The following is a 22687-nucleotide window of genomic DNA, read 5'->3' as shown; positions in this document are numbered from 1 at the left end:
GTGTAGCGTCCTTTTCAGTAATATTGTTATGCTGTTTGTAGTTTAGCAAAGGCGGCCCTCGCATCAAATGAGTCGGAGTCCGCGTGGAAAATTGTTCCACTGATCGAGGGGCTATGGGGCCGAGACGCCCCTATAGAAGGTCGGCCTCAAAAACTCCTTTGGAAAAATCCTTTGGGGATGAATATATAAAGTGTCAGTAGCTGCAGGCCTCTAGATCCCATTCGACTCACTTGTCATCAGCTTCAGTTGTTCGCTCCTCTACTCTCGCTCAAAGCAGCCGTCCATCTATCCAGTAAGCCTCAACACGTTCCGCCGATCCAGCATGCTTCAAGGTCCGCTGTGTGCTAACCGCGACACTTAGAGACGCAAGCAAACCAATTTATCGAAAATGCAGTTCCTCGCCACCGCCTCCGTTATCGCCCTGGCCCTTGTGCCCGCTGCCTTCGCCCAGGGCACCGGCTGCAGCGTGCAGATCCTCAACTCCAACCAGGCCTCCGTCGGCAGCGGCTGTGCCCGCATCAACTCAGTCACCACCATCAGCGATAACCAGGGTCGTCGCTGGGGCATCAGGGCCACCTCGAGCTGCGGTCTCAGCTCTGTTCAGAACCTGCCGAGCGGCTGGAGTCTGAGACAGAACGGCTTTTGCAACAACTGAAGATGCTTGGCGGTCTTTGAAAAACAAGAAAAACAAAAGTCTTGGCACGGGATGGGGTTTTGCTGCTATTCTTTTGCTGGGGTAGTGGATTTAATGGTTGGATACTTTGATCATTATTTACTCAGAAAATATAGTTGTTTTTTTTTTTTTTTTTTGGCTTGTCATATGCAGACCAGCACCGCGCACGTGATAGCACGAGGTGCATACGCCCTTCCATGGATATATCTGACTGAATAGACAGCAAGCAGAAACACAATTTACGTTTTAGTCGACGGCTGGCAAGTACGCTGAACACTAGACGAGACGGCGATATATACTCCGTTTGTTACCTGATCGCTCGCCCATTTTCGCAGTCCCTGCCTGCCCCTGTCGGGTGATTAAACGCGGTCCGGTGAGTTAGGACGGCTCCAAATTCGATTGAACTTTTGTGCATTGATAATCTTGTACTTAATAAGCATGCGAAAGGAGTATTTTTGTCATCACGTTTTCTGTAATAATCAAAAAATGTCTTCATGATACGCCTGGAAATATTTTATTACTAACCTTGGCTGTCTTACAAGGCATGTATGGAATCAATGCGGGCACAAATGTTATTTTCGCGCCACTCAAGACTGCGAGGTACTACCTATTCATATGTATCGTCTCATCCGGGCAGGCTAGCGGGAGAGGAGGAAGCAAAATCGGCCAAGGGCTCGATAGTGGATTCAACGTGGGGGCAGTCATTGCCTTTGATAGCCTTTTGACCTCAACTTTGACTTGTTAGTGGTAAGGGGCTAACTAACAGGCCCGGCTTTTTTTCTTTTCTAGGAATTGTTACATTGCGTCGCCTTGATTGTGGTAGCCAAGTTCGTGGATTGCACATGCTTGACACCATGGCAGAGAAACAAAAATAAGAAAATCAACAGAACAAATTTCCCTCGGTTGCATCTGTCGCGTGAGAAAAAAGTACGAATAAGGCTCTACCTAACTACTCAGTCAAAAGAGGTGGAATCCTGACCATGTGGTTATGAACGCCCCCTCTACTTCCAGGCCGTATCCACCGTCGCCGTTCCCGCGCAGCCCCGCGGCACCGTGTAGGCCCTGTTGGCACCCGACTCGTACGTGACCGCACCGCTGCTCTCGACCCTGATAAATTTGTATTCGAAACTCACACCGGCCGGCAGGCTGATGGTGGTGGTCCACAGGGGGTCGGAAGCCGTGTACTGAGAGGCGGACAGGGCCGGCGCCTTGGACGCGTCCCAGCCGCCCAGCTGCGCTATGGACCCGGCGATCTTGACCGTCTGCCCGACCACCGTGGTCGTCTTGGACCGGAAGGTGACGCTCACGCTCGCGGCCGGCGTGGCGCAGCCCGTGGGTGGCGCGCTCGCCGTCGTGCTGGTCGTGGTGGGTGGCGGGTTGGCCGGGGAGTCCGGGCCTGTTATTTTGATGTCGGCGCAGGTCAGGTAGATCTGTGGCGTCTGGAACGAGTTCCATTTGAAGGACAGCAGGGTGTGGTTCGAAACGTAGTTTGGGATTTTGATCCGCGAAGAGACCTATTTATGGAGTTTTCCTGCGTAAGCATTTGATGGGCTGGGGGCAAATCTGAGTGGGGGGCGGGGGTTGCGCCCTACCGTGTAACCGCCGGCGATGCTGGTGTAGCAAGAGTTTAACGGAGCGTTGTCAACACCCCTGCACTTTGTGTCCTGGAACCCCTTGCACGTGAACCAGTCGTTCCTCCAACAGGCCTGGCCTGGACTGCAGTCCGGGCTGAAACCGCACGACTGCCCGCTGACGTCGGTGCAGGGCAGGGTGCCGGCCCTGAAGCAGTCTTCGGCAGCCTGCTTCTCAGCCTCGGTGGGCAGGTAGCCTGGCGTCAAGAACTTGTCGACGAGGGCCTGGTCTTGGCAGATGCGGTAGCTGAACATGCCGCCGTGGTCGCCGTTGTTGTCGACGCACCACTGCACGTCGACCACGTCGCCGCCCTTGTAGGTCGCCACCGGGGCCGTCCCCCAGCGGGGCCCGGGCTGGTTGTAGTCGACGCTGACGCGGGCGTTGTAGCCGCACGGTCCTGTGCGGCCGACCTGGGCCGAGTCGAGGGTGGGCCAAGCCGTGACCGGCTCGAGGATGGTGCACTCCGGACAAGTGTCTGGTCCAGCTTGAGCGTTGAGCCCGGTCCGGCTCATGGGTAGTGAGAGGTAGCCATGGGCCTGGACGCCCGAGGCCAGCGCAAGAGATTGAACGACAGACCACTTCATGATGCAGTTGGCCAGAGCAGTTGTCAAAGTATAGTTACAGAACCCAAATACGGGCGGGGCCAATCTTCTCTGCTGTGATTAACAAAGAGCATCAAAGTCTCGGGGTGGCCTGGCTCTGGTCATATTTATCGTCACAGTATGCCATGGCCCATGGGGGACAGTATCGCTATATAATCACTCCTCTTCGTCATCATGGTCGTCGTGCCATCGTGAATTACACTCATTACCCCACACGACGTTAAAAATCTGCAAGACCTGTCGGGGTCACAAGCATGGGTTCACTTGATGTTGGGAAAGGCCCGAAATTTAGATTAATTGTCCTCCCTCCGCACCGCGCCTGCACAGGAAACTCCGACAGTTGGCATGCGGGAGGCGGACTTTTTATTTTTATTTTGTATTTTTTTATGAGCTACTCCAGGCGGACATGACTCCGGAAACGGCACAAGTTAGTCTGAAAGAAAACCGCGACTACGAAGCCCGAGTATAAGCTGCTTGTTCTGGCATAAACCCCGTCGTCTTCTCCGCACCCCGCAGCGAATTACTTGCCCAAAAAAGGCTCAAATTTTAGGTTGCGTGGGTGGCGTGGCACGAGGCATCTGTCTCCATGCGACACATTCGGCCCGAACCAGGTGCGTGCCGTTGGCAGTGAATTTTAAATGGCTCAAGCTCTGGATTTGACACCATGATCGATTTTTGACATGCAGAAAAAAAAACTGCAAAGACCTCTTTGGACCGTTGAAAAAAAAAAAACAAGAGTGCCCCTTTGGGGATGGTCTCTTTCTCATGTTGAGTGCTTTACCGTCCAAGGGTGATACCGGTACAGACCATCGAGTCAAGACAGCCAATTGAGTTCCGAATCCAATTTCTTTTTTTAATGGGCGGAGGTCTATTTTTTTCGCCTCCTGAAACAAGCAGCGAATGCTTTTAAACTAGTGTTGCTGGCCGCCAAGAATTGTCCTCGCGCCTCGTCGTTTTGCTTCCACGAATGGCGATTCGTTAAACCATTGTGCCTTTTGAGATTCACATTTCAATCGGGGCAAAGGAGGGAGGGTCAGCTATATATATCGCCTTTATAGGTTATTCTTTGACAAAGTGTAACCGAAAGCGATAGCTCTAAAGATTCGTCAAGAAGCGGCCCGCCGATCAAAATGTTTTTCTTCTTCAGAGTCTTGGTCACCTTCCTCCTCCAGATCGCCACTCTGGTGCATGCTGCAGATACAGCCGCCTGGAAGTCTCGCAGCATATACTTTGCCCTGACGGATCGTGTCGCCCGCAGCAGTAACGATACTGGCGGCGTCTCGTGCAGCAACTTGAGCAAATACTGTGGCGGCACCTTCAAGGGCCTCGAGTCGAAACTCGACTACATCAAAGGCTTGGGCTTTGACGCCATCTGGATCAATCCTGTCGTCAGCAGTATGTCGCGTCTTTTCTCTCCACCTGCCTGACTTGACTGTAACTGACGACTTGTACATGTACAGACAAAGCAGATGGATACCACGGCTACTGGGCCCAGGACTTGTACGCCATCAACTCCAACTATGGCAGTGCCGCCGACTTGAAAAGCCTCGTCAGCGCGGCCCACTCAAAAGTGCGCTTCCCCGTTGCATATGAACTAGTTAGTTAGTCTGTTGGTTTTTTTTTTTTACAATTTGCTTACCCACTACTTTAGGGCATATATGTTATGGTTGATGTGGTGGCAAATCACATGGGACCGGGGAACATATCCGACAACCGCCCAGTACCGCTGAACCAAGCCTCTTCATACCACTCGAACTGCACCATTGACTCGTCGAATCAAACCATTGTTGAGAACTGCCGGGTCGCCAACCTCCCGGACATTAACACGCAAAGCTCCGGGATACGAACACTCCTGAACACCTGGGTTAGCTGGCTTGTCAAAGAGTACAGCTTCGATGGAGTACGTATCGACACGGTGAAGCACGTTGAGAAGAGCTTTTGGCCCGGCTTCGTCTCTTCCATAGGCGCTTACGCCATCGGCGAGGTCTTCAGCGGGGACCCATCATACCTGGCCGGGTATGCGGATCTGATGCCTGGGCTGCTCAACTATGCCGTCTATTACCCCATGAACAGGTTCTACCAGCAGGGCAACTCGCCCCAGGAGCTAGTCGACATCATGGACAACATCACGTTGTCTTTCCCCGATCCCGCAGCGCTGGGCACCTTCCTGGACAACCACGACAACCCTCGCTGGCTGAACCAGACCAACGACCAGACGCTTCTGCAGAACGCGCTGGCCTTTGTCTTTCTCTCCCGTGGCATCCCTATCCTGTACTACGGGACCGAGCAAGGGTACGTGGGTGGCGACGACCCTGCCAACCGCGAGGATTTGTGGCGCAGTGGCTTCAAGACCAACACGACGCTGCACCGATCCATCGGCAAGCTCAACGCCGCACGCAAGGCAGCCGGCGGTCTGGACGGCAACGACCACAAGCACCTGCTCGTGACGGACAATGCTTATGCATGGAGCCGCGCAGGAGGAAAGCTGATTGTCCTCACCACGAACGCAGGCTACTGCTCTAGCACTCAGTACTGCTTCAACACGACGAGGGCGAACGGCCACTGGGAGGACGTCTACGGCGGCGGCGCCTCTGTGTACTCGGACGGTAACGGTCGGGCCTGCATCGACGTGGTCAACGGCCAGCCGGTCGTACTGTTAGCCTCGACCACCCCGACAACGAGCGCTGCGAGGCCGACCAACGTGACGACGCCGCTCACCTGGACCAACACCACGACCAACGCCGCAAACAATACAGCCAATACAGCCTGCCCCACAACAGTGGCCGTGTCGTTCACGGAGCGAGTGGTGACAGTGCCCGGCGACACGATCAAGATCGTCGGCAGCAACGCGCAGCTGGGCAACTGGAATGTGTCAAGCGCACCCGCGCTGTCTGCTTCACGGTACACCTCGGGCAACCCGATATGGAACATCACACTGCCGATGATGCCCGGACGGACGGTTCAGTACAAGTTTGTCAAGGTGTCCAGCTCGGGCGCCATGACTTGGGAGAGCGATCCGAATCGATTCTACACTCCACCGATTTCTCAGACCACTGCGACTGTGAGCAACATATGGCGATGAGGAAAAAAAAAATGCGGCATACCAAGAGTAGCCGTTCGAGCTACGTTACTAGGGACTCGTTCATTTTGCGAACTGGACTCTCGAGGTGTACTCTTGGTCCCCAAGGGTCCATCGGAGGCAGAGCAACAAGATCATTGATTTCCGATATCATTGACTGTGTGGCCAAAGGCCAAAAGGATATGCACCTGAATGAAAATACTTCATCCAGCAGCGGCACCCCAGAACAGCAATAATACTGGGTCAGAAAAAAGATCTAACCGCCTCGATCCGAGATGGATCTCCCGCCTCCCCTCTCATTGCACTCACAAGTGTATGGGAACAGTAGCTAATACTAGCGTGGACCGGATATCTCAAATGGTCTACACTGAGCTCCGAGGACAGACCCCGCTCAATGAGGTGGTGCAAAAAGCCCGCCTTATATAGACGGCTTTGCACACCTCGGCGTCATGGATCCGAGTCCCGGCCTGGCCGATCCCTCTCGTCGCCATGCATAAAAGCCCGGAAATGGCCATTCATGCCCTGACTCGACTCCGGAGCTAACCTCGGTGCTTAGAGGTGTATCCCGGCTAGCGCGGCCGCTCGTGTCATTGCCACACCGACTTTTTATCTGTCTGTCGACGGCGACGGTGTATGGGCCCTTGCCGCTGCAGGTGCCGGTTGCGACTTCAGATGGGTGGTACCGGCTAAAAGACGGCAGCGCCTCGTCTGGCGAATTTGGAGGGCAGACTCGGTCTCGGTGGGGGTGGTAGGGATTCCCATAGCGAAGGCGGCCAAAAGGTTGACCGGGATTCGGTTGGCAAACTTGATCTTGATTGAAAGGTGAGGAGAGTTAATGACTGGAAACTGTCGACGATTTTGCGGAAGGAATTCCAAAATAATTTTGAATTGGAGAGGGGAAATTTTGGGTTGGAGAAGGGAAACTTTGTCAACCGTTGGAGCGCATGTTGTCAACTTGTCATACATGCCAGGTCGCGAAACCTAATGCTAGTACCGCCCCAATTTGGCTGGGCTAGACCGACGGATCCAGCGGCATCAAAACCGCAGCGTGATTCCCGTCGAGTAATACCTCATATTTAATCCTTTAATTCTCACTTGACCGCCGTCTAACTGTGCTACGCCAAAACTGCTGCTTCTCGAGAATACTAGTTTATTTTTGAGTGAAGAACCGGGTCTCGCGCTGGGCACAGGCTTGCAAGGCTTTCCCTTGTACGACGGCCCGGTTTCGGGAAACAAAGTTCACAAAAAATCAAAGCATCCGCTTGAGGACTCTAGGTTGTGACACGCGGCCGTTGTACATGGCCCTAGCCAAAGCAGCTTGCATCACAGTTCAGGTGGCTGAGTAGGTCGTTTTGTTCTAGGCCTGGGACGCAAGGCCATTCAGCGCCAACCCCAAGAGGTGCAGCGTACTGCGCATTGCCGACCTGCGCAAAGATACAGCCCGATTGTGTAGCCGCCCTATGCATTGACCATGCGCAAGAACGTCGGGCTGACACTGTTTGTTGCTCCTCGGACGGCTCAGTATTGCCATCTGCAGGCGCCAAGTCGGATTTACCCGTTTTTGCAGTTATGCCATGGGTGAAACAACACGTCTTGAGCCACCATGTCTTTCTCGAGGGTGAATGGATTTAGAGAAAAAATGGGATAGTGTCAGATCAAATAACATGAGCAAGCCCTCGTGGAGGTAGTGCTCGGAGTGGCAGATATTACCTGGCACCATACCCCAGCCAGACGATGTGATAAGGAATCCATCTCCCACCACCCCGTATTCGATGTTTCGACTGGATGGTTCCGGATTATATCCAAATTAGGCTCCGGAGTCTTCCAGTATGGCCTGTTTGGGCCACCGGTAAGGCCTGTCAAAACCCGAAAACAGGTTTAGCCCCGCCGGGCCCACCAGTCCATGGGCTTTTGGCGGGGGCCCGTAAAGGCCCACGGGTTTTTTTGGCGGGTTAATGGGGGCCCGTGGGCAGGCGGGCTCAACCCGAATTGGGTAATACGCGGGTTTTTCTATAGAAACGAATATAAAATAAAAGTTTAGTAAGTTTATTTTATATTTTATACTTTAGGCATAATATTCAATTTGATATTATGTTTCAATCAGCAGAACTACTAATACTGATACGCGAAATCCAAAATTTTACGGGTTTTGCACGGGGGCCTGCGGCTTGCCAAAAAAAAAAAAAAAAACCCGCGTTCAGTTGTGAACCGGGCTGGGCCACCCCACCTTTGAATAATTAAACCCCCCCACGGGTCACCCGCCCCACCAATTTGGGCCGCTGCGAGCCCCGTGGGTGAGTTTGGAATGCCTTGGCCACCAGAACTCCGTTAATAGTGAGATCTGGATGAGAGGGACGACGGTTCACGGAGAAATTATGCTCAGTGAGAGTTGCTAGAAGCAGGTAATGCGGAAAACGTAGAGAATCCGAAGTGCTTTGAACTATGCCCTTACAGCACTTGGCCAAAAATAGCGCAACGATCCCAAAATTACACCAAAAATCATTATTTTCACAAAGCCATAACTTTTCCAATACAGGAGTTGCTAATTCGTATTCTGAAACTCAGATAGAAGTTTAATAAAATAAATATATGCTATAACTTTAATTCAATTGCTTTCGAATTATATGATTAGTGAAGTTTGGAAATAAAAATGGTAAAACTTTAAAAAAAAAACTGCATTTATTATATATCCCCTGTAACCCGTTGTAACGGTAATTTTTCAGTCTTTGTTCGTTTATATTTATATTCACAATTTCAATTGACAACAAAATCTGCTTGAATTGATATTCAAAAGGATAAAGTTCTCAACTATGGTTTGAGAAGTTTCTTATTTGGCAAAATTCTAAATTTATTAAATTATCCGTTGTTGAAACCCGCGAGTTTTGGTGTGATTTTGGGATCGCTGCGTTATTTTTGGACAGGTGCTGTAGTGCAGCTTCCCGTGTCGTTATTCCTTGTCCGTTTCCAAAGTATCCTGATTTGCATTGCCCCCATGACTATATCTTCCGAATGGATAGAAAAGGGGGAGAAAGGCAAGTTCGGCACCCAAACTTGACTTGGATGAAAGGTTTCGCCAAGGAGAAATGTATCATCCTGGATTGTAGGTTGTAAAAAGCTTGCACTAGGAATCAAAGTTGCAAACCCAAGGTTCCAACCTGTCTCTCGCCGGGCACAGTCCAGTGGTAAAATTCTGGAGGTCTAAGAATGCATTTGTTTACCTTTGACAATTTATCATCCCTTCAATTAACCTTTGCGGTGTCGGTTCGTATTGAACATGGAATTGCTATTTATAATACCGCCCAGTCCGAAAACCCTGGCCGTTTTGTTTTTTTTTTACAAGAAAGAAGGACAAGAGTCTTACTTGGCAGCAAAAAAAGAAAAACAAACATGCTCGGCTTTGAATGGGATTGATTTGGACAAAAAATAGTTTCCCAGGTTTCCATGGCATACGGCCTTTTCAACTCTTCCACTACCGTCACCTTGCGACTGTTTGCCAGGGTAATTTAGGGTCACCTAGGTTTATCTGTACCGACACCGGAAATGTGAACTTCAAATTCCAATTCGGGATTTCGATCTGCGGTTATATTGGTTTTCGATCTTTCCCACTAGGTAAACTCGGTAACTTGTTCGGGAAGCTTGACGGGGACAGCTTCACAGGGCAGATTTATCCACAGATGTTCGTGTCTCTGCCCACATTCGAATCCGACAATGCAAGGGGTAATCCTTGGGTATTTCCCTTCCTTTTTATAAACTGAGCTTACTTGCCCAGATATCGCTCCAAGTTTGGCAGAGAAGAAGAGTTTTTTTTTCATATCATATGAGTTATTGTAGATGTAAGTTTTCAAATTTAAAGGCGTGCTTCCCTTCGAAAACGCCTCATGATACGCTTGGACGCTTGCTATTTCGGCCGTTGGAACCATCTTCATTTCTAAAAAAAATCTCTTCGCATCAAGTTCCAGTTACTGTTTTCTCCATTCAACTTTGATTAAATACATAGGAGCCCGAGAATATCATGCATTCCAGACATGTCATGGCTCTTATCACAGCGGCCAGTTCCGCTGTCAATGCGGGCTCGGCTGCATCCACAGCCCACAAAAAGGAATACGACTGTGCCGTTGACATTGGGCACAAGGGAGAAGAGCCTCATATAAGAATTTATGCTCATTTCAATGGAATCATCCCGATCCAGATTAGCGGTGAAACGCGGTACATTTTTCTTCTGCAATGCGTAAGATGGTGGGATAACATACCACTGGGTTACACTATTAAGACCTCGGAGGTTAGTGTCTATTCCTTTTTTTTCGAATCCCCGTGGTAGAAATCCACATGAGGCATATTGAGACTGTGATCTTGACTCTAACCTTATTGCCCGTATTGTATAGCTTCGGGAGAGAAAAATACACCACATAGCCGCGGGCCATCAATAGGACCGGAAGCTATGCACGGGTCGGGCAGAAAGTGGACTTTTCGCTAACCGTCTAGATATTGTCCTGATAAAGCAATGACGGTTTAATGCTGGGATTCTTAGCGGAAAGACTTGTAGCCACTCATTTCAAAACACGGTTAAATATTACCTAGCTATTAATAATTTTGTAGAAGGAGTCCCCATCATTCCTTCTGCTCTGCTCAGTCTTTGAGATTATGCAAAATAGAATGCGCTTTTTCAATAACAAAATACTTTTTGTTTCGCGTATACGGCTACAGTGTCTAGTTCCCGAACGTGTAATATCAGTCTCAATTTTCAAGCAGGGGTAGAGGCCATAGGGCACACCTTGCCCTAAATTGAAAGGTGGGTCGAATATGGTCTCCCAGTGCTTGAGAATATGTAGAGTGTGTGTCTTTAAATGTGCCCAGCAGAGCAGGCCCATCCAGGACCTCAAAGGTATCATCATCCGCAAAAGTCTCAAGCGACCCACCGACCCGAATACATGATTCAACAGTGGCTTCAAAGGCCTTTCAGATCGGCCGGTTGAGGTCAGGGTCGAGCGAATCGAGCCATTGGCTCAGAAATGACATAAAAACCGAAACATCGTCTCGGTCTTAGCTGACGCTGATGGGTAAGGGAAACCTGTGCTGAGCCATACTGCATGGGAATCATGTGCGGGACTACTGAAAGGCCCTCAAAACTTGAGCAGGAAATTTCCAAGTCGAGGAGGAAGCTTATACATTAACAAGTGCCAAACTAAAATGTCGGCAAGTACTTCAGTTCGTGCACTACCCAGATACCCATTTCTTCTCCTGCTTTGACACCGTTGAGTTCTCATGCTCCTCCCAGCCGTCGCCCAGCGTGATTGCATCCGGTTCCCACACAGTCTGGTCCAAGACACCCACGTCGACAAGATGTGCGCGCATGCTCTCATTGAGGTCCTCCAAGTCCTTGACGTACTCGGCGCGCGCGTCCCTAATTGTCCTCCAGGTGAAGTGATCCGTAATCAAGCCTTTGCCGTACTTCAGCGTGGCATCTGCCCATGCGGTCGCGAAATGTATCTGTTCCCTCGTTGGGGCCCCGTTTTCTTCCATTAGGCGCTTTTGAGTCTCGTACATGGATTGCTGAACTCGGATTTGCAGCTCTAGTGACTGCATCTGCGTTGGGTGGGTTTAGACCATCTTCTTCTTCTTCTTCCAAAAAAAAGGGGGGGCAGGGATCATGGGTATGATGAGTCGGGTCGGGGAATCCGATGACTTACCGTGCCATTTCGTCGATGAGGCCATATTATGGACCAGAAGCAGTCGCTCAGCGTCTCCCAAACGTACATTTTGTTTCAACACTAAGGTAAACTAAAAAAAAAAAAAAAAAAAAAAAAGAAAAAAAAAACCCCCAGTTCCCCAAGTGATTTTAACTAGCAATGAGCGACAGGCAAATAGAAAGGTCGCAAGTACTTTTATACGCAGGAAATATTTTGAAGGTGTATTAAATGCCCTTTCGCAAAAGCCTGGCTAGATGTTCGTCAGCTGGGACCTTCTCCAGCCCCTTTCGCCCAGGGTATATGCAAGATCAAATGCTGATATAAACTCATTCGGGCACCACCCAACAGCCCGTCAGTCATAATACGACCTTGGCACCTGATGTGCTGCTGGCTGTCGAATCAAGGTCAAAGTTCCTTGTCGATTTGCCTACTTGAGATCTATCGTCCGGAGTTCGGATTAGGCGACATACAATCCTATCTTTGGCAGCCGCCAATTAATCACAATGGTGTCAAGGAGGCGGGGCTCGGCGATGACCCAGCACACTGGGGTCAAAAATGACTCGGATTCGAGGGGCGAGTCAGTAACAAGTGTATAAAAAATGCAAAAATACTACGCTAGACTAGCATACCGCTGCTTGTGGTTTAGACTCCAGGCATCCTTTTTGGTTTGTTCTTTATTTGTCCTCTCGAGAAACAAAAACAGCCATAAACATGGTCCTGGGACCTGTCAAAGGATACAAACAGCTTTCTATATATTTTACTAAGCATGTACTAATCTTAGGCTCGATCGGCCCTGATATGGCTTGTCACAGGGTCAAGGCTGTCTGCCTACGCTCTCTTGTGCCATCTTTGACGACATGTTTCCCACCAAGACTTACGGCACTAAGGATGGGCTTCTGTTGGGTTTCTCACAGCTCGATCGAGAAACAGTAAACGTTGGTCAGATTGTAGTTGGCTTCTTGTTCAGTAACACAAATAAAAATGTCAGTAGTGGGAGAGATTTCGTTCTATCATATCACCTAAACCTACCACAGCTCATCATCTCCATCTTCCCTTTTGACGTATTTCTGTATATTTACTGTTTGGACCTTAGCGGCATTATCATTCCGTCGATGTCCAAGTTTAATCCCCAGTCAACGAATCAAACATACATCATGCGTGTGAGGGGGTGCGTAGTCTGGGGTACGCTGTTGGGTTCCGTTGTGGGAGCGCCGATGCCTCGTCCGCAGCCCAAACCCGAACCCATGCCGGTGCCCATGGATCCACAACAGCCTTCCCAGCAGGGTGGGGGGCTTAACTCCAACCAAAAGATCGCCATAACTGCTTTTTTCAAACTGGTACAGCTTTGAGTGTTGCATACAAGGCCTGGGACATCTATTTGGGGACTAAAACCACTCAGGAAAGACTTGCGATGAATTTCTGTTTGTTCTCTTGAGCTGCTTACATTACTAACGGTTTCTGCTCGCTTTTGCACGTCAGGCTGCCAGCGGCAAGGAGGCCGTAACCCTCAAGACAAATGCACTCAAAGGTTACATAGCCGCAATTAGCGGCTACCAAAGAAAAAAGCAGAAAAAAGGAGTGCAAAAGGACATATCAGCGTGGGCGACAGCCCTCGACACCAAGCTTCAAGAACTCCGAATTGCTTACGCGAACGAGCTCCAAGACGCGAAGTGGCCTCGGGATCAAGCCAAAGTCCACAATCGCGCAAACCAAGCGCTCGACCTGCTGATAGGTGCTTGCAAGGAAAACCTTGTTAGATCGACCGAATTCTCTTCCTCCTCCTCCTCTTCAAACCCCGAGTCGCCAAAGTCGGCGAAGCCGAAGGGAGCGGGGAAACAAGCAAAAAGCCCATCCAGCTCAAAAAAGCCACAGTCGTACACGATGAGAGGGGGCCGTGGCCCAAGGCCCAGGGGGCGGCGGCGCCGAGTCTGACTCGTCTGCAAGCAGCGACTCGCTGCTCAAGACCAAGAAGCCGGCCGTGTCATCCAAGGCATCGACGCTGAGCAACCTGCCTGCGGCAAAGGCAGGCGACATCAAACTCAGGACCCCGTCGCCCGCCAGCGCCAGTGATGGCTCAGGCGAAGCGTCAGGTTCTCAGCCGGTAGCCGGGTCGGCTCTCCAGAGGACCAAGAGTAAGAGTGCCAAGAATAAGAGCATCGATCTCCGTCGCCGCAGTCTTTTGCCCATCATCCAGCTCCCCTACCTTTTTTTTTGAAATCTGAGTGGCACGCCCGCATATGCTGTTAGCGATTTGCTACGCCGTTTTCTCTCAGCTGAGTGGCTTGGCGGGGGTAGAACTGGGACTGCGTAAGAACAGTGGTTTCTTCATCATCCGGATGTGTTGAGTTGTTGATTATCTCGTGTATAGAACCATCGGGAAGAGCTTCAAAACTGTTTGCTTTGCTTACCTTGGAGCGCCTCGATCGCTCCACTTCAACGGCATAAATAATAAATGTGCATGACTCAGACCCGGTAGTTAGCTGTGTGTCTGGGGGAATTCCACAGTCTTGGTGCAAGACAAAATGGACTATAACCAATAGACAACAAAATTTTATCTAAACTTCTTTTCTTCTGCTTTCTTGCAATTTCCCGGTCTGACTGGCTTCTAAAGTAGAGGGATAAGCGTAGACTAAAGATGCTCTATATATAGTCACTCCTGTTATACTGTAGAATGTCTCTGTGCAAGGACTTTGACTAGATCTAGGCCCACATCGGAACTACGATGGTATCTGGCAAAAGGTTTACCGTAGTAGCTCCCATGCTTGATGTTTAGCTTTGCGTAATTGGGCAGCAATCCTTGTTTTTGGAAACATTTTTAAATCGCAACCCACAGGTACTTTGCAGCCTAAGAGGGAATATTACCGAAACAAACAAACCTCCCAGCCCCACGCGCCGTCCATAACTATACAGAGGTGTTGATTTTTGCCCTTAGCGCCATAATATATGGACTTTACAGCTTTTTGAAGAAAGAAATAAAGTATCCAACAGGAAAAGATTATTCCTATAACTATGAGACCTTTCAAGAATAACAACAGCTAATACGATTTGGCGAGCACATGGATTCGCCCAAATCTTTGAATGGGTTAACTAAATGTCAAACAAAAAAGGGTTTGTGTTCAGCGTACTTGTTGAATACATAGCCCATTTTTCCACTGGATAAAGAGACGTGTTTTCTCCTATCTCTTTTTTTTTCGACAAGGTAGTACTAGGCCAACTTTGAAAGTTGAAATAAAAGTAGAATCAGACTTAAACGTCTTCCCGGCTGTTACAATGACAATGGCTATTGCACTTGGGCATTAAACTAGATTGAAACTTATAAAATGTACGTGCGATCCGAATGTTGTTTAATTTATCAGGTACCCCTGGATTTACGTGGCCCCCATTCTTTCGTTTGAATGAACTGCATTTCCTTTTCTTTATATGCAACAAGTTAAATAACCAAAGAAAAAAAAAATCAAATATAGCAATTTCGCATTATTTGGTTGTCTTACCCCTGATTATCATGTGGGAGGGATGTCTACAAAACACTGGCAAATCATTTACCGCTAGGTTAGAAGCGCCCCCAGTCCTGGTTTTTTAAAGCTAGTTAGAGCAAGATGGCCAATAATACAAAGTCTCTAAGGCTTGGTGGGCCTAAGGCTTTGATGCATAAGACTCATTTTGACTCAGTTTCTGATATCCGATTTTGCGTACACACAGCACGTAACGCTTTCTACTACCATCTGTTGACTAATATGGGGCGCTGAGGGCCCTGTTAAAATTACCAGAAAGTCATTCCCGCATACGGCTACAGGAAGAAGGAAAAGTCGGATATTCAAACAGCCACATTGAGAATGCGGTCGCTCATATTGTGGTTCTGAAGAGAGGTGTCAAGTGGGGCCCACAAGTTGGTTCCCAAGAACAATTGATTATTATAAATCCCTCGCATCCGTCGAGAATACTTCGGCCCCGATCCGTTTCCCCACAATTATCATTCTCTTCACTCTTTCACTCTTTTCTTCCCTTGGACTAGCTTTCAAATTGTCCACTAGCTATTGATTTCGACGCGCCTCTTTGCTTTGCAGTCTGCACGTCCTTTTTCCTCTCAGTTATTGTTTTTTTTTTTTTTTTGTCTCGGTCGGTTTAAATCTCCAAACATGCACTTCATCAGCGTTGCTTTCCCTCTCCTAATTGTCGGCGCAATGGCCCTGCCTACGCCGGATCCCATGCCTGGACGCACAAAGGGCAAAAGTCGAAAGGGCAAATCATCTGCCCGGGCCGCCCAGGAGCGTCTTTCGAACTATGAATCGATATTGGAATGGGAAGGAGGCTGGCATACTTTCAACGGATACACTCCGACCGGGGAAAGAGTGGATGCGCCGATGCACTCGCCTCTCATACCAGAAGATTATCCTGATGCTTTCAAGAATGCAGATAAAGCACTTTTTCATAACCTTGCATTCACTTGCAGACACAGATGTCCATAATTCCCGGAGACTTTCTTTTTTTTTTTGTGTGTGTGTGTGTGTGGGGCGGGGTGTTTTTCTTTTTTCCATCGAGTTGGGAAAGTCAAATATTCAAAGGGCAGTATTCGTCAAGATCAGCCTTCAATAAACACCTGTTGCCACACCCAGGGTACAATTCCTTTGCCTTGTGCAGGAGCCATTGCACACGATGGAAAACCTGCAGTCAGCCTTTTATATCTTCAAGCCGCTTTCTCACCGAGGAGGTGCCCGCAAGTCCTTACAAACAGCGATGTTATTGTAAAACTATTTTGCTTGTAACCCTCCAAGCTGTAAATACAAGATCAGGTCTGCCTAGAAGGATCACGTCTCGAATAGTGAATATGGAATACGGATGCGGCACACTTGGTACACTAGCACCCTTGACTTACAAACGCCTACAGTAGATGCCATAGAAATGGTAATCCCAGCAGAACCCTACTCCCATCTACCTATAACAAGGCGTGCTCCAACTGCCCGCGTGAGGTTCGATCGGGAATACCTGCAGCTCTGGTGTGATGCCGCTAACAGTTGTCCTCGACGCCATGGATCCACTTTTGCAAGCTCTTTTTTGTGTATATGGGACGAGGACAACTTCTTATCTTGTGGGGGTTCAAAGGTCAAGTTATTCGTCACGCCAGGCATACCATCAATTGGTGGCATCGCGAGGTCCCTCCCAGCTTGTTGTTTCTTCAACAATCAGCGAAAAACTACAGGCTCGGGGGTTGTTGCTATGGCTCCGACGGCTTGTCATAGCATTCATTTAACCACGTTTTTGCACTTCAGTGTTCTAGCGGACTATAGCGACATTGTCCTGGATGCATCTGTCTACAGGTTGAGGGAATCAAAAATAAAAAAGGTGCATGGAGATGAAAGTGTGTAATGCCGACGTTTCAGCCGCGACTAGAGATTGTGAAAGAAAAACGTTCTTCTTCCAAGCTGAAATATGGAAGCAATACTAGCTATAAAACTGACGACATATTACGTGCTAAAGCATATGCACAGGCACGTGTCTGCATGAATTGTCATGTTGAAACCTGTGAATTGGTTTGATGACTCTTTCGATTCAGGAATCACTGCTCGGCAGTTGCAGTCACTTGCTGTAGCCCTCGTGCATGCCCTGTGAATTTGCCACGGAGGACAGCAAGTCATGTCGCTGAAATTACCTTTTGTCGCGACTGGTGTGCCGGTAATGGTAATCCATATCGACCAAGCCGCTGGGAACCAAAAAAAAAAAAAAACAGGAGAAATTCGGATAGTAAAATCTGAAATAGACGGATTGCAAGCACTTGTAAAAGTCTCATGGTGGTACTGCATTTTGCTATGTAGTTCTTACGTATCCTAGCTCTGTCGGCGCTTGTTGCTCTCTTATTGGCGGCAAATCCGTCCCGCCAGGCTAGCCACAGTGGGGGCGCTGCTACAGCCTGTACTTTGACAGAGGGCGCTCCAAAGATTGACGAGATGTAAACGCAGTTGAACAGATTCTAATATGTACATCTGTAGTCACAGGAAAGTAGGTACAGTTCGATGACAAGGACAAATATAATCTAAGAATAGCACTTAAAATGATTGCTCAGCAACTTGGAGAAGTGAAGTTATGTCAATTCAAGACGACGACGGGCGTGGGGTCTTGACCTCCCGAGATGTACACTGCGGGTAGAAAGAGAGAAAAAGAGTATGTATATGTATATCAAAAGTTCCAGCATGGTCAAAAAACGCTGCCATGAAGGGTATGTGAGAAATGAAAAACCGCCCTTCTAAAGTAAACAAAAAGAAATCCAAAGCCCCCCAACAGTCCGCCCCTCCCCCGCCCCCCCCCAAAGATCGTAACAAGGAGAGAAAGCCGGGGCGACACAGACGCCCCGGAAAGTTCATGACCGCCGGCTGACAGACAGTAGCCTTTCTTGCGTGAAGTCCCCCTCTCGAGATTCCGGAAAGCAGTCCGACCAGGGCGAGATGGTGGGGGACGAGCAGTCCGACACGGACGAGTCGCCAAATGCGGGCGAGCCGCAGTCCGAGGCCGAGGCGGCCGAGTCGTGGTCGTCGCCCGACACGTCGGCGGGTTTGAAGGCGACGACTGGAAGCACTTCGGCGCGCTTGTCGCCGGGGATGGAGATGAAGCGCGGCTTGTGGGGGTCTTCTCTGCACTCCTCGATCCGGACCGCGGGCCTCTCGACGGGCCTGCCGGTCAGGTCGGAGAACAGGTCTGGGTAGCCGGTAAAGACGCGCTCCTCGTCGTCTCCGCCCTCGGAGGAGTCTGACATGGGAATCGCTATCACGAGCGCGACGGCCGTGACGACGGCGACGAACTTGGTGGTCGTCGTGATGGCCGTCGAGCCCGTGAGGCCGCTGAAGAGGAACATGCCGAAATCGATGCAGTATATGACGGTGCCGCACAGCAGAAGTCGGGAAAGCGTCATGCGCTTGCCGAAGGTGGAGACGGAGGATGATGATGATGATGATGATGGCGACATCATTCTGGTACCAGTAGAAAGTTCCGGGTAATGCTCTTTGCCGTCCTCGGGTTTCGTCTTGTGAAGCTCGACATTTCTGTCGTGGGAGCTGGAGAAGCTGTCCATTGTGGACCAAGTCGGAACCTGGGTAGAGCGCCTGGTTTTTCGCAGCGATGACAGCTCTGCTGTATCAAGCGGCGGACTAGGAAAAAGAAATGTAGAGGCGCACCGATTATTAAGCAAAGGCAATCAAGAAAAGCAAGCTAAGAAAGGAGCGAGTTTTTTTTCAGAGAGAAAACCGAACAAGAAAAAAAAAAAAAAAAACAGAGTGAGCGACGATGGAAGGACAACGGAGAATTCTCAAAATCTCCACCAGCATTCTTCCGATGCTGTCTTAAATGATTCTTGTGGAGGCCCCAAGATTGCCGGTGGAGTTGCGATCAGACTCCCAGATCTGCCCCACCTAACCAGCTTTTTGTCGGCTTTTGCTGTGGTGCAAGAGGGCGATTCCGGGCCCGCAGATTCGACAAATGTTTCGAAACCAGAAGGGCCTGGAAATATTATTCATTATCAAACGAGAGTGGGAGTTTTTGGGTGGGAAAAAGCCAGGTTGGCAGGTTGCGTAGTGTAGTATCGAACCGGGATGTGGCATGCCCGATTAGTTTATTGACTCCCGCACTGACCTCGGGTGCTACTATAGGACCTCCCATCTTGTAGCGACTGCCTGCATTGGGAAAAAGACCTGTCGCCAACCACGGTCCACTGTTCCCAAAACACGAGGGCATGTCACTTTAATCGCAGAACCCCAAAATGCGCTTGGACTTGCAATTCTGGACAAGACTGCACAAGAACTTCCTCACTCGACTGTCTGTATCAATTTCTGACGATAGAAAACAAGCGAGGTCCAGGGCCAGCAGAAGCAGGTAGAAAAAGCTCAAAAAAGCCTGCGGATATTAAGGGTTCATTTGAAGAGCAATGGACCCTTTTGCGTACGACGGACGTATAGACAGCTTGGAGTAGCTAGACTTTCGTAGAGTTTAAAGTTTCTCCAGTGATCTGGTTCGGACCATGGCCAGGGAAGCCAGTCTTTGGAACGTATCAAGCCTCGAGTTGCTGCTAGCTAATAGACCAACCTAAAGCAACTGCCGCTGTGCCGCGCATAGTCGAACATTAGCACGACCAGACACGTAATACAGCCCGATTTCGCCGCATTAGAGTCATCTCTGCTGACAATCTCGCGGGGTGTCCCTGCAGCGATCCAGAAAGTTTAATCTCCACACTTTTGTTTTTTTTTCTCCTGGAATGTGGTCAGAGGCCTGACTCGACCTGCTGGTACCGCAGCAGTAGTATTGTTTAAACATTCAGAGTAGTACTCGCCGCCTCAATGGGAACTTGTAACGTTACGAATCCCTACGAGTTGCGAATGCTAGCCGCTTTAAAACTAGTCCCGGCAAAGTTAGTTAGATTTTACTACGTAGACTCTCTCTCTCTCTCTCTCTCTCTCGCTAGCACTAGTTACGAAGCGACACTGTCTAGTGTTTAGCTATTCTCCGGCTTGCTGTATCGTCAAGTGGTTGCAGGACTTGGGACGATCAACACTTCAACAGCATCTCCGGGATACCGATTCATGCGGATATGTTTTTTTTTTTTTTCCTTTTTTTTTTTTCTTTTTTTTGTAGAGTAAAGAGCCCGGCTCCTGACGCGGGCGAGCCCGAGACTCTTTGCCCGTAGATATCGCAAAGTCGTGACGTGCCAGGGTTGACCGGTATCAGAACCTGTCAGATTTCAGGATGTCAGCACTTTTGTTTACAAGCATGTTTTTGATGACACAAGTGCTCTCAGATATCCGTTGACGCTATTCAAACACTCCGATCGCGGCCAGAGAGTCTGCAATACTCAGTAGCTGCCGAAGCAGTCAGTCTAGTTGAGTTGGGATGAAGGCTAGCCAACCCGGAGAGGATGATGACAACCCATCACGCCAGACAGAAAATGCCTGCAACGGATCCACATTGGGGGAGAGGACGTAGCCCACGATGTACAAAATCTACAGTTAACAAATGCTCAAGCTACGTCATATCACGCACCTGGTGCAAGACCAAGGCTGTCATGGCCCAATGTCATACGAGGGCGGGTTTGAAGACGATTCGCGATGCGCGACGGCTTAATGCAATAATGGTTGCAAAGTTGCAGTATAAGACGGAAACGTGGGAGGGAAACATGATTGTCAATCTGTAAGCCCAGTAAGTCATCTTACGTTGTTAGCTTGAGAACTCGCGGCCGAATCCGTTGTGTTTCTCCGGCCTACATTTTTAGTCTTTGGCAGTCCTCGAGACCCAATTTTCATTTTGCCAAACAAAAAAAGGGTGCTTTTGATGTTGATATGTTGATTGGAGTATGCGATGGAGGACAAAATGAAGACTTCAATTTGTCAAGAATTACTCTCGCTCTGTTGGATCTATTCCAGAGTCGATTCGTAATTGCTGGTTGGCCATCAAGCGTCTGCAGTTACCGGACGTCCCTCCATCTTTTCCTCACCCTCCCCCTTTTCCACTTCACAACCTCTCCAAAGTCAACTCGCCACAGGAACCCAAGGGGCAAATCTCGGCTCGCGGACATAATATGCATAGCACAGCTCACCCCGATCATAGCGAGCTGCTGAAAGATCGACGCACGGCTCACGCCCGGAAAGCTTGAAACCCTCAGAAGAGAATGTCTCTGCAGGCTCCTAGCTATCCATCAACGCGGAATCGGACACCTTGTTTTAGGAAGGCCTGATAGGTCGAGACTCCAGGACGACGCCAGGACGGCCCTGCCTGCGACTCGTGAAAACCAAAGTTTGGCCGGTATAATCTGCCTCTTGTGGCCTTGAAGGTGGTTCTTGCTCAGTGTTATACTCTTCAGATGTCACCCGGAGGAATTGTGTCCCATCAACTGTGTTGACGCAGGTGGTTCCGCAAACTGCATCTACCTCGCAACGGATGCGACGAACAGTAAAGCCCTGGCCTGCCAGATCCAAATTTGTGTGGAATTTGGCGCCGTTTTCATCTTTGAGTACCACTTGACACCATCTTACCGCGGCGGCATTTGTTGTGGCAAGGGCCAACGAGGCAGTGATCGCGACAATGCTTCCGAATTTCATGGCAAAGGAGGTCTAGATTCAGGTTTCTTTGAAGTGAGTATGGTTTAAAAAGGAAATTTGATTTCAGAATGAGTAGAAAGAGTGCAGATTGTAAGTTTTAAGCAGCTGTAAATGGAAAAGTAGTAAAGGTCACGCTGATTTAAGATAAACAACCAAGGTATTTCAACCATCAAAGACTTTACGTCGTGGTGGCTGCTTTATAAGTTTTTAGAATCCCAAGGAACTGTCCACTATGGACGGGTATCCACCGACGGAAAACCCAATAATAACATCTCTAGTGAGGAAAGCTGGTAGATGGTGTGCATTCAAGCGCTCTTTTCTACGTATTGCTGTTTTGAACTTGCCTAGTGCTGGCATTTGATTAATTTAAATGCACAAGACAAAATGCGATTTGATCCGTGGAGACCCCAGCTTGCCGACGGGCTAGCAATCTAAATTACCATGTGTTAATGTTTGTTTGCAGTCTATGAACAGAATCGCCCTCGTACTCAGTCAGGCTATTCCCAGCCTACTTCCGAAAAGCTGGACCGTATTATCGACATCAGGAACAGGTGGGTCCAAAACTGAGATGAACGGCCACGCCGGGTGACCCGCCATTTTCATGAATAAGGGAAATATTAATGATTCCAAGGCGGGTCCTGTACTGTACCCAGCGGCAATTGCACCTGGCAGTCAAAAAAGAAGGATCTGCGTCCAAGTATCAAAAGTTCTGACAGCGTGCATTGCTGACTCATATCACTTTCGTGATGCCTTCAACACACTGGACGACTTTCTATGCAGAAGCTCACTACATATTAATTGCTTCCTGGGAGCTATGCCATCATCGGAAAATCAATAAGCCCTCCTTGATTGCGTTGCTTGAGCTTACAATTCCCTGAGGCCCTTTGCTTCCTGATATCTTGCAGTGCTCCAAGCTATTTATAGGGTGTTGAACTCCATGA

General features: G+C 49.2%; 6 protein-coding genes across 6 annotated transcripts; 2 read left to right on the top strand and 4 right to left on the bottom strand.

Moving 5' to 3' along the window:
* Positions 1-388: 388 nt before the first annotated feature.
* PpBr36_09547 (uncharacterized protein) lies at positions 389-655 on the top strand (the record flags this gene model as incomplete). Its single annotated transcript, XM_029896668.1, has 1 exon — positions 389-655. One exon carries the CDS (start codon positions 389-391, stop codon positions 653-655), a length of 267 nt encoding a protein of 88 aa, XP_029744713.1.
* Positions 656-1674: 1019 nt separating this feature from the next.
* Positions 1675-2889, bottom strand: PpBr36_09546 (uncharacterized protein; the record flags this gene model as incomplete). Its single annotated transcript, XM_029896667.1, has 2 exons — positions 1675-2187; positions 2266-2889. The coding sequence occupies 2 exons, from the start codon at positions 2887-2889 to the stop codon at positions 1675-1677; spliced, it is 1137 nt and encodes a 378-aa protein (XP_029744712.1).
* A 1148-nt stretch (positions 2890-4037) lies between these two features.
* PpBr36_09545 (uncharacterized protein) lies at positions 4038-5989 on the top strand (the record flags this gene model as incomplete). The annotated part of the gene is made up of 3 exons (XM_029896666.1): positions 4038-4302; positions 4368-4504; positions 4559-5989. The coding sequence occupies 3 exons, from the start codon at positions 4038-4040 to the stop codon at positions 5987-5989; spliced, it is 1833 nt and encodes a 610-aa protein (XP_029744711.1).
* A 5211-nt stretch (positions 5990-11200) lies between these two features.
* On the bottom strand, positions 11201-11742 carry PpBr36_09544 (uncharacterized protein; the record flags this gene model as incomplete). The annotated part of the gene is made up of 2 exons (XM_029896665.1): positions 11201-11569; positions 11674-11742. 2 exons carry the CDS (start codon positions 11740-11742, stop codon positions 11201-11203), a joined length of 438 nt encoding a protein of 145 aa, XP_029744710.1.
* A 1524-nt stretch (positions 11743-13266) lies between these two features.
* PpBr36_09543 (uncharacterized protein) lies at positions 13267-13707 on the bottom strand (the record flags this gene model as incomplete). The annotated part of the gene is made up of 2 exons (XM_029896664.1): positions 13267-13408; positions 13544-13707. The coding sequence occupies 2 exons, from the start codon at positions 13705-13707 to the stop codon at positions 13267-13269; spliced, it is 306 nt and encodes a 101-aa protein (XP_029744709.1).
* Positions 13708-18025: 4318 nt separating this feature from the next.
* PpBr36_09542 (uncharacterized protein) lies at positions 18026-18733 on the bottom strand (the record flags this gene model as incomplete). The annotated part of the gene is made up of 1 exon (XM_029896663.1): positions 18026-18733. The coding sequence occupies one exon, from the start codon at positions 18731-18733 to the stop codon at positions 18026-18028; it is 708 nt and encodes a 235-aa protein (XP_029744708.1).
* Positions 18734-22687: the final 3954 nt, after the last annotated feature.

The sequence above is a fragment of the Pyricularia pennisetigena genome, assembly GCF_004337985.1.
Source record: "Pyricularia pennisetigena strain Br36 chromosome 7 map unlocalized Pyricularia_pennisetigena_Br36_Scf_8, whole genome shotgun sequence".
Taxonomy (NCBI): domain Eukaryota; kingdom Fungi; phylum Ascomycota; class Sordariomycetes; order Magnaporthales; family Pyriculariaceae; genus Pyricularia; species Pyricularia pennisetigena.
Note: the sequence above shows the minus strand (reverse complement) of the source record. Positions and strands in the feature narration are given on the sequence as shown.